The 15,180-nt window shown below is 42.9% G+C and overlaps 1 protein-coding gene across 1 annotated transcript; it reads left to right on the top strand.

Annotated features, from left to right (window-relative positions):
* The first annotated feature begins 550 nt into the window (after positions 1-550).
* amd1 (adenosylmethionine decarboxylase 1) lies at positions 551-14,903 on the top strand. Its single transcript, XM_080047848.1, has 9 exons — positions 551-855; positions 4,893-4,979; positions 5,831-5,957; positions 6,071-6,173; positions 6,495-6,537; positions 6,884-7,028; positions 12,254-12,346; positions 12,440-12,595; positions 12,707-14,903. The coding sequence occupies exons 1-9, from the start codon at positions 743-745 to the stop codon at positions 12,848-12,850; spliced, it is 1,011 nt and encodes a 336-aa protein (XP_079903974.1). The 5' UTR covers positions 551-742; the 3' UTR covers positions 12,851-14,903.
* Positions 14,904-15,180: the final 277 nt, after the last annotated feature.

The following is a 15,180-nucleotide window of genomic DNA, read 5'->3' as shown; positions in this document are numbered from 1 at the left end:
TAATAAATGAATGCATGCAATGGTAAGTGGCAGTAAACATTTGTAATCCAAATGAACCATAGACTGTATGATATTCATTTGCTCCTTTTCATGCAAAACATATGTCAGAGAAGCACATTGTTTACTTTGATAATCTAAGTAAACAATGTTATATGTTCCCGTAAGCATGTTGCTGTTGAAGCTCTAAAATGTAAAATGTTTTCAATAAACAAAAATGAAATAGTCCCATTTTTTAAACTGCAACGTAGGCTTACATGAATGGAGCTTACTGTCATTTGATTGTAATAGCCTATGTATAGGCCTATATGATGTTATTTGGAATATTGGTTTTAGTATTTAGAGAGGTGTAGCACACTACGCAAAGACTGTACAAATTAAACGTCACGTGAGGAAACCCCTGCTTTGACAATATGATTGATAAGTGCAGGAACCAATCGCATATCACAGAACAGAGTCGTACGACCGGATTGGCTAAAGCTGAAAGTGACGTAGGCGCAGCTAGCATATAAAGCCTCCGCGCCATCCACGCTCACTGCTTTTTACACAGTATGGCCGGCGATATTAGCTAGCACTCGCTAACGGTATTCTCTGCAAAAGGGAAGACGGTAACTAAAGAAAATCAACACCTGGATTGCTTAAAGGACTGTACCTCAATAAATTATAACTGACCGAGGAAGGATTTATTAAGCTCTAAACGTTACAAACGACGTTGATTTTTTTGTTGTTGGGTGTCTGTTGTCTCATGATGGAAGATAACGGTGCACATTTCTTCGAGGGGACCGAGAAGCTGTTGGAGGTGTGGTTCTCTCGGCAGGATGAGACCAAAGGAACGGGGGACCTCCGTACCATCCCAAGGTTTGTGTCGTTTACCACTTGTCGGCTCGGTCCTCGGTAACTTACGGAAACGGTGGCTGGAACCGCCAGCCACATGCTAAGCTTAATTAAATAGTGTGTGTACGTGACATTCGTATTATGTTGCTTTCCAGGGCCAGTTCCTTCTCTCCAAGCATTAGTTCACCTTTACTGAAACAGCTAGGAAGTGAATCACATTAGAACACCGAAGCACACCACCAGTAAGCTAGCTAACGCCACTCCGTCACTCAAAAATGGCCACCTCCCCCTTTACAGTGGCACTTGGAAGCTGAGTCATTCATTCTCCGCCGAGGGAATTCATGGCAATTAACAATAAGCTATTTTACATTATATATGACTTGTTGTTGAGAGCGATATATTGACGCTGACGGTATAACACTTATAGCCCCCTTGACGGCAAGTTAGCAACCCGTTTATAGCTAGCTAACTAGCTAACTGCTGTGTAGAAATATAATATTCTGTTGTTTCGTATTGTTTTTTCACCCCTTGTTTAACGCGAAGAGACTGCTGTGTGACTTGAACGAGTCTACCATATAGTTGGCGTCTTATGTAGGCTCACTTACTGCAAACATTAGGCGGGCTTGTTGCCATTTTTTCCATAGTGCGCACGCGTTTTATTACCCCTGCATCGATGTTCGGACATAAGACTACACACGATTGGGACGTCGCTTTAATTCATCACATCAAAGTGCGAAAATAAGCTTAACTAATGGTTCCATGGAGGCAAACGGGTGTAATATAAATAATTATAGTTATGTGTTTCGTCTGGTTGTTTAAGTGGAGATATGATGTTTTGTTTCTGCGTCATTCATCAGCGAGGGGGCCTCACTTGAAGGTGTAATACATGTGGTCGCCCCTCGTCACCGCGTGTAGCCTCTGGTTGCAGAGAGACATGCCACCAACGCGGTTACTTACGTTACACCACATGCAAGTCAGACATCACTCTAATCTTTAGTTACTGGTTAAGCAGACGGGATTTGTAGGTCCCCTTAAAAATGAATTGTTTTGCAATTGTTTGGTGGCAGGCGAGACTGCATCCTAAATGCTTCCTATCAAAAATGTGACTTCATATAAGGGCAGCCCCTGAGGCGTCATAAGGTGTTTAGCTGTGAGATCCTATTGCCTGATGGGCAGATGCTCATTTGATTGCATTACTCAGTCCTGGTGGCCCCCAAGATCTGATGTATTTCCTCCAAAACTGCATGTGGTTCTTGTCCAGGTCATGTTCCCAGTCATGCCAACAGCTCCCTCCCCATTTCCCCCTTATTGGTTGCAGAGTCCTTTCTGTGATTTGCATGGAGTTGCTTGGCTACAGTGAGGAAAGGATTATGTCGGGGTGATAGGAAATTCAGAGAAATTGCAGTGAGTGGTTAAGCAGGCTGTTGATCTTGTTTCCTGTGCCGTGCTCGGAGCAGCTTGTGCAAAGTAGAACGGAGTCTTAAATGGAGTGACTAAAGTCATTTAGTGAGTCAAGGCACTGACGAGTAATATGCCCACTGATGTGGTTAGGCCAGAACTTGTGTCTGTGCCTCAGTGTAAAGAGTAACTGAACATCTCCAGTGGTGTCTGTCCGGGGAAGAATGATTTACAACGACAACAGCTGGTTGGACATCACCAATCCCCACAGTTCATCTCTACTACATATTCTCTTTGGTCTAAATAAGTCTCACTGAAGGTGTGTGTGTAGGGCCACTCGGTTGAATGAGGACTGGCATTCATTTTCAGTCGTAGGGCAGATTAACGGCTCAGAGGGCCACTGTCAGTGGATCAGGCTGGCTGGATGGCAGCCAATGTCCAAATAAGTCCACAAGGGCAACTGATTCACAAATGTGGCGCTCGCTCACATTACCTCCGCCGTCCTTGCTTGGTGCTAGACTGCAGTTCAGTCTGCTTCTGGTGATTGTCAAGCAACTGGTCCTGAACACCACTAATGTTAACGCATCCACACACTTCATTAAGCTCTTCCTCTGTCCGTGCGGCTGTGCAGCTAATGTTAGCTGTGACATGTTGTGAATTTAGCTGTCCTAAAGGGGTTGGTTTGGTTTAAGCAAAATGTCCCGGGTCTGTGTGGTCTTGGTTACCCCTGTATCCTTGGCTGATGATGAGTACAGATGAAGACTCTCTGGAAGAGCTAGGCTACCTGAGCTGTTCCTTTCCTGGAGCCGGCTCTTAGAGGAGGACCTGATCCCACTGAGCCACCACAAATAGCCTCTGGTGTACGTTTCACTGTGAAACAGGAGCACACCCAGGTATCCCATAACGTGCTCTCTCTGGTATGAAGCTGGATGTTGCAATAGTTCTGATGTCATTTTCTGTGAAGTGATTGTGAATAATACTATTAGAACTGCTCCAGCCCTACCATACTGCTTGTCCCTGTTTGTATGAAGGGGTAGCCCATTTGTTTCATTTCAAATCTAATACAATACAATTGGGGAAAGAGAATTACTAAGGATTTGAGCCAAATTTGTACCATGTAAACACATTGAGGAGTAGAGGTAAAACACTTGAATGTTCTGTAATCTTCTGTAATCAACTTTGCACAGTCTTGTGTGTGACTAGAAGAGAGAGAGAGAGAGCGAGAGAGAGGAACATTAGTGGCTGCATGGTTTACTGTGGACAAGCAGAAGGTAAAATTAAATGGACCCACCTTCTTATAGCCTGTAATGTAGTTTTAATGGCAGGCAGCACGTTAACACATCTGCACAATCATAAATAAAAATGCCTACCAAATGACTCATTCTAATGGCAGCACGACATAATGAATGTTGTTGACACACTAACGTGCATGACTATAAAGCTAGCTTATTGGCTTTTAGCCTGCAGCATGCCATGATGATCGTATTATGTAATTCTTCGTGGAGACACTCAGCATATACGGGAAGAGCAACTACTGGTGTACAGTGTGCAGGTTTATTCATGTATACATTGTAGCACTGGGTGTTGCTTCCTAATCATCTATGGAGGTGTCCCCAAAGGTTGGTGGGTTCATTTAGATTTTTAGTATAAACAAAGTGACAGTGTTGTTAGTGACAGATATTAGACTTGAATTTCACCCATTTAACTTAGAAGAATGCTATCTATGTAGTTTAACATGTGGCACGCACTCATGTGTGCCACTATCCCTAACACCAAAGCTTTCTTTCCCTGAATTAAAACAAGTGTTTGAAAGGTTCTGTAATTCACCTAGTCAGCAGCTACATGACTGGCTCACACCTGCTCTCTGAGCAGAGCTGTCACTGTCAGTTAGAGAAGCAGTGCTTCCAGTGTAGTTGGTCACTGAGGCACCTTTTCTGGCACAGAGCTCCCACAGAAAAGGCTGTGGTTTCAGGCAGTCCCCGTCCATGTCTCTGGCTGCTGGTAGATTCCCTATTGAGTGCCAGGCCTCCTCGAGCTCTTTCCCCTGCGGGCCCACACTGTGTCCTGAATGGGTCCAGGCTGCCCTTCCAAGGGTGGAATGAGAACGTGACGCAGCTACATTTGCACTGCAGCTGTCTTTGAGTGCTGCTGGTGTTGTTGGTTGGGGGAGGGGAGGGGCAGCAGCCTTCCTGTCGCTAAGGAGGAGAGAGTCTGTGATATGCCGTGTGTGTGGGTTTGCCTAGGATTGAACCCTCCACCGATCCATTCAAAGCACTCAAATCCACATTACTGCAGAGAAGTAAATTCCTTTTTTATGAAGCATTTCCAAGTGCAGTGTTTAATGCTAGAAATCCCCTCCCCCCTCCTCCGGGACAGTGCCTATATATGCTGTACTTCAGTAAACAAACTACAGAAAGCTGTATTTTGTATGCATTTGAGATCGTTTGTTTTCAGATATTCCCCCCAGCTTTCCTAGCAAGTGAATCCCAGCCTCCCTGTTATGGTCTTTTCCTACAGGGCGTTACTGTGAAAGACTGTCTGTGTGGGTGTGCCCTTCTTGTTGTGATCACATGGTCAACACAATTAAATGAACGCTCCTGTGTGTTAGCCCAATAAAAGTTTGAGCCAAAATGCTAAATGTGCTTTTTCATTTCTTCTTTTAGGTTTGAGTGGGACAAACTGTTGGAGAATGTGCATTGTTTGATCATAAGTGTGACAAAGTCTGACAAGCAGGAAGCTTATATACTCAGGTGAGTGATGCTTGGCCTCTTACCTAACAGTACACCTCCTCGGTTTTTCCTACTGGTTTAGAAGGCCTGCAGGATTAGACAGCGGTCACCTGTAAGCCGCTTGCCATCAACAGCCCAGTCTTTGCCCCCAGGTGATGAGACGGAGCCATTGGCACAAACATGACATGCTACTTATTGGCCCTTCATTGTATACATTCTATCTGCTCAACACTGAAGACGAAATACTTAGCTGAGGGGGATTATTAACTTTTTATATATAAAGAAATCTGTAAATGATACAACCACGGTGGAGTAGTATTAACCGCTTAAGTACATGATCATTTCATATACTGTTTAAACCAACGGTGGTATGATGTAGGCGGGGTTTCCCACAAGTATCTTGTTCAACAAGTTGCTAATGTGCACCTCCCACTTAATTGCTGCAGCTAGCTGCAAGTAGCAACACGTTCCCTGCTTGCTTAAATGTTGAGTATTGGTTTTTAAAGTTTGTATGTTGACACTGTGCTTTATAAAATGAGCTACACAGGAATAAAAGGGTATTAAAAAAAGATGTTTTCATATGTTTCTATAAATGTGCATACATTTTCCAGGCCTTTTTTAAAAAGCCTGCCGGTCTATCTGTTGAAGCACTGTGTGAAGGAATGCAGGTGTTGGGAGTCAAGCAGAAGGTCTTGAGTTGACCTGTTGTGAAAGCTTCTTGTCTGACCTCCCAGAGTGTGTGTTAACTGAAAGAGTGGAGTGGTGCATGTGTAGAAGGAGCACCTCCAGTGAACCATCATTGCATAATACATGACAGTGGGCAGTAATTGAAATCCAGTGCAGTCTGTGACACTTGTTCTGTCCTCCCACAGTGAGAGTAGCATGTTTGTCTCCAAGAGACGTTTCATTTTGAAGACGTGCGGAACCACCCTCTTACTGCAAGCACTGGTGCCTCTGCTGGAACTCGCCAGGGAGTACTGCGGATTTGATGCCATCGAGGTAGGATACGCACAGCTATTGATTACATGTGAAAAAAAACTACACAAACATAAGATCCTGTTATACGAAATCCTCTTTTCATCTTTCACCTGATGTCCACTCTTTCTTTCCAGAATTTCTTCTACTCCCGCAAGAACTTTATGAAACCAACCCAACAAGAGTTTCCTCATCGAAACTTCCAGGAGGAAGTGGACTTCCTTAGCCAGATTTTCCCAAGTGAGTGACATTTGAAGTTCTTAGCACCAACCATCCTTATGCCTTTCCCCGTCTGTCCCTCCTGAAAAGTCTCTGAAAATTGCATTAAAGAGGGTGTTTACACTGGAAACCGAAACGGTGCATCCGCAAAAGTATTTTTGAGGATGCAGCCTATCAACACGTTAAAAGCATTTCACTGGATTTAGGCCCGTGTCTTAGTGCCCCTTAGACAAACCTAAATAGTGCATTGCTCTTTAGCATATGTGTTGTGTGTCTGAATGGCGAAAGGTGTTGCCATAAGGCAAACCTAAACATAGCCTGTTCCTTTCTTGCTTCTTCCAGATGGCGCTTCCTACTGTATGGGACGTTTGAACTCTGATTGCTGGTGAGTGTCTCGCAATCTCCCTTGCTGGTTGAAACTCCCATGTATTGTCCAAACAGTGTGCAAATGTAATGTATGTGTAATTAATAAGAAGTGAATCCAGAATCAAGGTCTCCACTACAGTATCATTCAAGGTTACGATCAGCAACAACAGAAACAATCAGAATTAAAAGCCAAATGTATTGAAATAAAATAAATACTAGACAGATTGGTCTCTGTGCTGTTGCAGCCTTAGATGTTGTTGTATGTCATTGTGATATTAGCCCTGATAATCACTGTATATAGTACAATCATGAGCTGAAGGGGAAAAGGTATTTGGGCCTAGACTGTGTGCTCCTGGCCCCTACAGGTACCTGTTCACCCTGGACTTACCAGAGTTCTGGGAGAACAAGAACGCAGATCAGACGCTGGAAGTTCTGATGAGTGACCTCGAGCCAGCCATTATGGACCTGTTCTATATGAAAGATGGTGTTTCTGCAAGTGATGTCACTCGTGTAAGTGGAGACCAACCATCAAGTGTGTGTGTGTGTGTGTGTGTGCTTACTTGCAAGGCAAGGCCAGGCAAGTTTATTTATATAGCACAATTCAGACACAAGGCCATTCAAAGTGCTTTACAGGGGCAAGATTTAAAATACACAATACACATTAGAAAAGCAAATGAATAAAACATTTAAAAGTGAATGAATAGAAAATTACAGGTTAAAATGGAAACAGAAAAGTCTTCAGACTTGATTTAAAAGAGCTGAGAGTTATAATAATAATAATAAAATTTTATTTGACAGGGACAATACATACAACATTGCCACAAAAAAATGGGAAAATGTGATGCATATAAGACGTCTAGCTTCAGCTAATTTGCAGTCTTTGTCCCTGGGTCAGGCTTTAAAATACAATCAAAGATACTAAATACAATAAATGCAGTGATAGAGATACAGTGAATAATACAATTAATAGGTACCATGAGTCAATACACACAGCTGTAGTTATACATTTCAGATTAAAACACAATTAAATTTAGCATTAAACATTAGTAAAGTGCTCTATTAAAATAACTTGAGAGACGTTAATGTTCACATTTCTGCTGCTGCTTGAGCCACTGCTTAACTTTCACACTAAAACTCTTTAGTTCTGTTTGGGATTTAATCTCTGATGGTAGAGAATTCCATAGGTGTGTACCTTGCACTGAGAGAGATAATTGGCCAAATGTTGTCCTGCATCTTCGAACTTTACAGTTTTGTTTGGTTATACTCCTTGTCATTGTCCGGCAGTTGTCAGTCTTTTTAAAGATCTGAGACATTGCTTGTGGGGCCAATCCATTTAGGCACTTAAAAACAACTTTCAAGGAACAGAATTTTATAAAGTTGGAAAAAGTCAACAAATTGTATTTCTCAATAATTTTACAATGGTGCCATTTCTGTGGCTTCTGGTCTAAAATTTTTAAAGCTTGTTTATAGAGTGAGAATAGAGGTCTAGTAGCTGACTCAGTGGCCTGGCCCCAGGCAGTGATGCAATAGGATAGATGTGAAAAAACCATGGCATGCAGATACAAATGAGATGCCTTAAAGGAGAGGCATGACCTGATAAGTCTAAAGCAGTTCAGACTAGTTTTTACAGTTTTAGATAGCTTCTTTATATGTGAGTCAAACTTAAGTTGAGGATCTAGAGTTATACCTAGATATTTAAACTCATTTACCACCTCAATTGCTTTACTATCTATAGTGATGTCAAATTTCTCTAGGACTTTCTTTCTTATTGAGAAGCACATTGATACTGTTTTTGTGTGATTAAGTGTTAAGTGATTCCTTTGTAGCCATTCTGAAACAGTAATCATCTGTCTGCTTAAGATCTCTGAAGCTTGACAGGGATTCTTTGCTGAAACATAAAACACTGTATCATCAGCATACATCTGACATTCGGTGTCTGTGCAAATGTCAGGTAAATCATTTATGTATAAGCAAAAAAGAATAGGACCTAAAACTGATCCCTGTGGCAGACCAGTCTTACTGTTCAGAGGAGATGTTTTCACATTCTGTAAGCGAACACACTGTTGTCGATAATTCAAATATGAGCTTAGCCAACTGACAGTTGCAACAGACCTCAAGTTCTCTGGGAGTTTGATCCAGAGATTTGGTGCATAAAAACTAAAAGCTGCTTCTCCTTGTTTAGTCCTAACTCTAGGGACTGTAAGTAGACCTGTCCCAGACGACCTAAGGGCTCTGGACGGCTCATAACGTATCAGCAGATCAGTAATATATTTTGGCCCTTGACCATTTAGGGCTTTATAAACCAACATCAATATTTTGAAAACAATTCTTTGAGTGAAAGGAAGCCAGTGTAAAGACCTCAGAACTGGGATGATGTGATCCAATTTTTTGGTCCTGGTGAGTACTCGAGCAGCAGCGTTCTGAATTAGTTTTTGGAAAGCCTGGAAGGACACTGTTACAGTAGTCAAGTCTACTAAAGATAAATGCATGGACAAGTTTTTCGAAACATTTCTGAGACATAAGCCCTTTAATTCTTGATATGTTTTTAAGGTGGTAGTAGGCTGATTTATTAATTCAAGCCTGAGTCTGACAACACCAAGATTTCTGGCTTGGTGTGTGGTTTCTAGCATAACAGATTTAAGCTCATCTTTGGCACCAAAGACAATTACTTCAGTTTTGTCGTTTTGGCACATCCAATAATTTGTTCAATGCACTTACTTAGTGCTTGAATTGGACTATAGTCTCCTGGTGATATATGGTTATGTAAATGTGTGTGTCGTCTGCATAATAATGGTAGCATAATTTGTTCTTATTCATAATCTGAGCTAGTGGGAGCATGTAGATGTTAAACAGAAGAGGCCCAAGAATGGAACCTTGGGGAACCCCGCATTCAATGTTTGTTCGCACGGATGTGAAATTGCCTATTGACACATTGTATTCTCTGTCCTTTAAGTAGGATTCAAACCAGTTTAGTACAGGTCCAGAAAGTCCAAACCAGTTTGCAAGGCGATCTAGTAATATGTTCTGGTCAACTGTATCGAAAGCAGCACTGAGATCAAGTAAAACTAAGACAGAACTTTTGAACTGTCTGTGTTTAAGTGGATATCATTGAGGACTTTAACCAGAGCGGTCTCAGTGCTGTGGTGTTGTCGAAATCCTGACTGGAAGACATCAAAGCAGTTGTTCATTGCTAAGTAGTTATTTAGCTGTTAAACAACTTTTTCAATGATTTTGCTTAGAAATGGAAGGTTTGATATGGGCCTATAATTGTTCACGAGTGATGTATCTAAATTGCTCTTTTTTAGGAGTGGCTTAATGACTGCTGTTTTCAGGGCCTGTGGGACTACACCGGTGCGAATGGACATGTTAACAATTTGTAGAACATCTGAGGCCATACAGCTAAAAATGGTTTTAAAGAAGCCTGTGGGCAGAATGTCAAGGCAACAGGAAGAGGAGTTCAGGTGTTGTATAATGTCCTCCAGGTTTTTGTGGTTAAGATAAAATTCTGTCATTGCATTGAATTGATTTTAAGTGGGCACAGGGATAACACATATGTTGAACTTTGTATTGATGCGGTGACCGCTTGTCTAAGTTTGTGAATTTTGTTTGTAAAAAAGGAGGCAAATTCATTGCTGGCTCTCGTGGACAGATGTTCAGATGCTACTGGCACAGGAGGGTTTGTGAGCCTGTCAACAGTAGCAGATGGGGCATGTGCATTGTTGCTGTTTTTGGTGATGATATCAGAAAAGAAAGACTGACTTGCACTTTTCAGAGTTAAAAGTGCAAAGTTTCTCTTTGAGGATGTCATAATGAACCTGGAGATTTGTTTTTCGCCACCTACGTTCTGCTTTACGGCACTCTCTTTTTTCTAGTCTGACCTGCGGGGCATTTCTCCAAGGAGATCTTTTCTTACTAGAGACGACCTTCATTTTAGTGGGTGCAATAGCATCTATAACACTTGTCATTTTAGCGTTAAAGTTGTCTTAAGAGCTCCTTAACTGAGTTACAGGGGGGAGGGGGTATTGAAGAAAATGCTTGAATAAATGTTTCACTGGTATTTTCTGTTATATACCGTTTTTTGATTACCTTTGATCAGTTGTGTGCACAGAACTTGTACTCTCAAAAAATACACAGGAGTGGTCCGAGAGACCCATATCAGTCACCCCAGCTTTTGAGATATTCATGCCCCTGGAAATGATAAGATCCAGAGTGTGTCCTTTGTTATGAGTTGGTTTGTCCACATGCTGTTGGAATCCAAAGTTTTCAAGGACACAGCACAGTTCTTTAGCACTTCTGTTCTCGGGTTTGTCCACGTGTATATTGAAGTCTCCAACAATTAATAAACAGTCAAACTCAATACAGATTAGAGACAGCAGCTCAGCAAAGTCATCAGAAAAGCTTGCGCAGTATTTCGGTGGTCTGTAGATATTAATGTAAATAGCTCTTGAGGCTGAATTTAACTGGAGAGCCACAAACTCAAACAAATCAAAATTTCCATAATCCATTTGCATTGATTCATTAAACAAAATAGCACTGTGGGGGCATTTTTGATGAAGTTAGGGGCAGAGGTCTCTCATCCGGGTTAGCTTGGCTCCAGCTAGCTGGTAGCTAAGGCGAGCAATAGCCTGACTCTGCTGGCAGCAAGAAGATAAACTTGATAACATCACTAAACGCTCCTGTGTGCTTGTTGTGACTCGTTTATTTACCACATTATGTTGCGCTCGTTATATTTGGCACGTTGTGACATTTATGAGTCAAATGCATAACGGCAGAGAGAGAGTTGACGCGACTCTCTTTACATGGCTCTGCATTCCGGCAGGAAACGGCTCATCGCTCATTAGCTAACTACCGCAGATGGGCTTCTAGTATTCATAACGTCGGTGATCATACGGAGCAAAAGAGAGATTGCTGCGGATATCCAGAACTCTACTGGGCAAGGAGAGAGGCTGAGGCGCACAGACAACCAGTGCCTTTGCTGCAGCCTCTCCTCGCCCGCTCCCCTTATATGTTGCTCCTCCAGTGTATTCTGGATTTTCACAGCCATCTCTCTTCTGCTCTGTTTAATCACTGACGTCTTGTCTACATAGCAGGCTACTGAGAAGAGTATGTATTCCATTCTAAAAGGACCAACGAGCCGAAAATAACGAGCGCATCATAACGTGGTAAATAAATGTGCACACAGGGGCGTTTAGTGATGTTGTCAAGTTTATCTTCTTGCTGCCAGCAGAGTCAGGCTATTGCTCCCCTTAGCTACCAGCGCTGGAGCAAAGCTAACCCAGATGAGACCCATGCCCCTTACTTCATCAAAAAAGCACCCACAGTCACAGGGACGGTTTCTGTCGGCTTATAAGGAGTCGGAGAGTGAGGCAAATCACTATCGAAAATGTTGAACTATTCCTTTTAAGTGGAGCTACGGTTATAACTCGACTAGGCCATTTATACGGACTACTGTCCTTGTCACACTATACTAGCACTGAAGGGAAATCTTATTCATTGACCAAAGTATGTCTTTTTCAGCTCATTAGTATTGGACCATTTACTGGTTGGTCTAGTACGTTACAGACCAAACTGGCTTTTCTCTATTAAACGTATTGAGTGGCGGGAGCTCAGGCCCTCCAGAGTGGTGATAATTCGGGGCGTCGGAGCATCTCGTTTGGCTAAATGCTATCCTGGAGCACACAGATCGCTGTTGGAAACTTGTGATTGTTGACATCGTTTCTTGTCTTTTGTTGCAGATGAGTGGAATTCGTGACCTGATACCAGGTTCTGTGATCGACGCCACAATGTTCAACCCGTGTGGATACTCAATGAATGGAATGAAAGCTGACGTGAGTGTCTGTTAAGAGATCATGGTCGCTCCATTGAGTGGAACATTGGTGTAATGTGTGTGTGTGTGTGTGTGTGTGTGTGTTCTCTTTCAGGGAACTTACTGGACCATCCACATCACCCCGGAGCCGGAGTTCTCCTACGTCAGCTTTGAAACCAACCTGTCCCAGACCTCGTACGACGATCTGGTCAGGAAGGTGGTGGAGGTGTTCAAGCCTGGGAAGTTTGTGACTACGCTGTTTGTCAATCAGGTAATGTTTCACAATGCAAAGCTTTTTCACTAATTCACTGTGATTTTTGAGTTGGAAGTTGTCCCCGTTTAACGTTCCCCCCCCCCCCCCCACCTCCCGTGTCCCCCGCAGAACTCCAAATGTCGCAGTGTGTTTTCCTCTGCCCAGAAACTGGAGGGCTTCAAGCGAATCGACCGCCAATTGGCTCAGTTCAACGATTATAATTTTGTCTTCACAAGTTACTCCCAGAACCGCCAGCAGAACCAACAGAGCTGAGGGTGGAGGATGAAGAAGAGGCGTAAAAAGAAAGGCGTGGGCTCAGGGCTCCGGCCCCCACTACAGAGCCCGCCGTCCCCCCCCCTCCTCCTCCCTCCCTCTGGCTGTTGTCGTGGGTCTGACAGCCCTAGTTTAACCTCCAGTTTGAGTTGTTTGCATTGTTGTTCCTGTGACTTAGATCTCTTGCATGAAAGCTCTTTTCTCCGTTTCGATATTCTAGCTCACTCTTGCTGTGATCTTGAAGTGCATGTAGAGGAATTAAACAGGCTCCGTTTGAGGCTGTCCACCTTTGCCCAGTCCTCCGGTCCCTTCCTGCAGGTGTCCCCCCTCATCCCCCACAGACAAGGCTTCCGCCCGCACTAGGCCGGGGCCCTGGCATGCTCAGACCAGTCAGCTCTCTATCACTATTGGTCTCTCCACCACACTTGGTATTGATGACCCACCCCTCACGTCCACGTGCACTTTAAAACCCTGTTTGCTCATGGCACCAAGAGAAGGTCAACTCTGACTGAATGTACAAATCGTGCTTCTTATTCTAATGGCCGTCCCGCTGTCAGGACACAGTTGAGCTTCTTTGGAAACACACGCCATACTAGCTGTTTAATGTCCCACTGGAGGATCATTGGTCCATGTGCTCTCTGGTTGCTGTAAACTGCACTAATGCTTTGCTGGGCTGAGAAGCCCCACTACAGACATTCACACACACTCATTCATTCACTGGTGCTCCTCCACCCCAACAATCATACACTTCCACCATATGGACGGTGAAGCTGGGGACCGTATGTATTTGAATTACTTTAGAGACTCAATCTATAGGAAGTTTCTATCCTATACATCTCCTCCACTAGCACACTACTTTTACATGAATTGGTTAAATGTAAAATTGAAACTGAATGTGGTCCCAGGCTGGTTAAAGCCCCCACCCCGCTTCGCTTGTCTTTTGAATGTACACGTCTAGAGAAAAGCCTGGACCTGGTTAGAGCTGAATGTACGCCTCCAGGAGAACACACGCACACACACACACACACACACTCCTCTTCCATCTCTCTCACACACACACACACACAGAGCTCACAAAGACCTGTGCCGCCCAGCCATTGTCCCCAGCAGGTCTGGCCCTGTCAGGCAGACGTCAGCTGGCCCCAGAACCCTGGCCCTCCTGGCTGCCCCGCTCTCAATGGGAAATAATGAATCGGACACTTTTTTGCTTAGTTGCCCAGCAAAGCATTTTTTCTTCTTCCCCACATAATATCCATCCTCTCTCTGTCTCTTTCCGCCCCATACAGAAAACCTGTAGGCACAACAATAGAGGGCCACCAGTCTGAGCATGCCAGGGTCATCCCGGATCATTCCACATAAAACTGCCATTTTATTAAATTTATTGTGCCCCCCCCGACAATTTTTGCAGTGAATTGGTCTAAAATGTGAAGCCCCCAGCAGTTCTTTTCTTTTTTCTTTTTGTTTGGCTCAATGCCCTTTGTTCTGAGGGGGAGAATCCTGTAACACTATGGTGCATGTGACTACTAGTGCCGTGTTGCTTGACAGTGTATTGTACCGCCGTCTCTTCCTCCTCGTTTTGTCCGTGCTTCAACTTCCGTGTGTGTGTGTGTGTAGCCCAACGTGCACTGTCGACTGCCACATCCTGATGGCTTTTGAATAGGGACATCTATCCTCTTGTATAGTCGTGAAAGCAGGTTATGGTGTGTTTTAGTTCTCGTGGGGATGATAGTGGTACGGTGGTGGGCTTGTGTCACCATGCTTCTCCTGCCAGAGAATGCAAGGCTGAAGACACACGCGGGTTTGTGGAGCTCAACCTGCTTTCACCAGTCCCTATTCTAGTGCATTGATCACCTGAGGCACTCTGTCGCAAGCATTCACATTAAGATCAAGCAGTGAAGTTGTGCGCTGGAGTAGTTTCCCCTCTATAGTCTGCCCATCACGGCGTTTTGGAGTGGATTCATTCTTTTTCCCCGAGGACCAATCTCTGCTCTTAAATGGAACTACTCTCAGCTTGCTGTCAAATGATTTCAGTAGTCTTGCCATGACTGTTATAGGTCCTTTTTTTTTATATATATATATATATATATATATATATATATATATATATATATATATATATATATATATATATATATATATATATATATATATATATATATATATATATATATATATATATATATATATATATATATATATATATATATATATATATATATATATATATATATATATATATATATATATATATATATATATATATATATATATATATATATATATATATATATATATATATAATTTTTTTTAAGGATATTTAAGCTGTTCAA

The sequence above is a fragment of the Ammodytes marinus genome (assembly GCF_949987685.1).
Source record: "Ammodytes marinus genome assembly, chromosome: 19".
NCBI classification, from domain to species: Eukaryota; Metazoa; Chordata; class Actinopteri; order Uranoscopiformes; family Ammodytidae; genus Ammodytes; species Ammodytes marinus.
The sequence above is the reverse complement of the archived record's forward strand: the minus strand, read 5'-3'. Positions and strand labels throughout refer to the sequence as shown.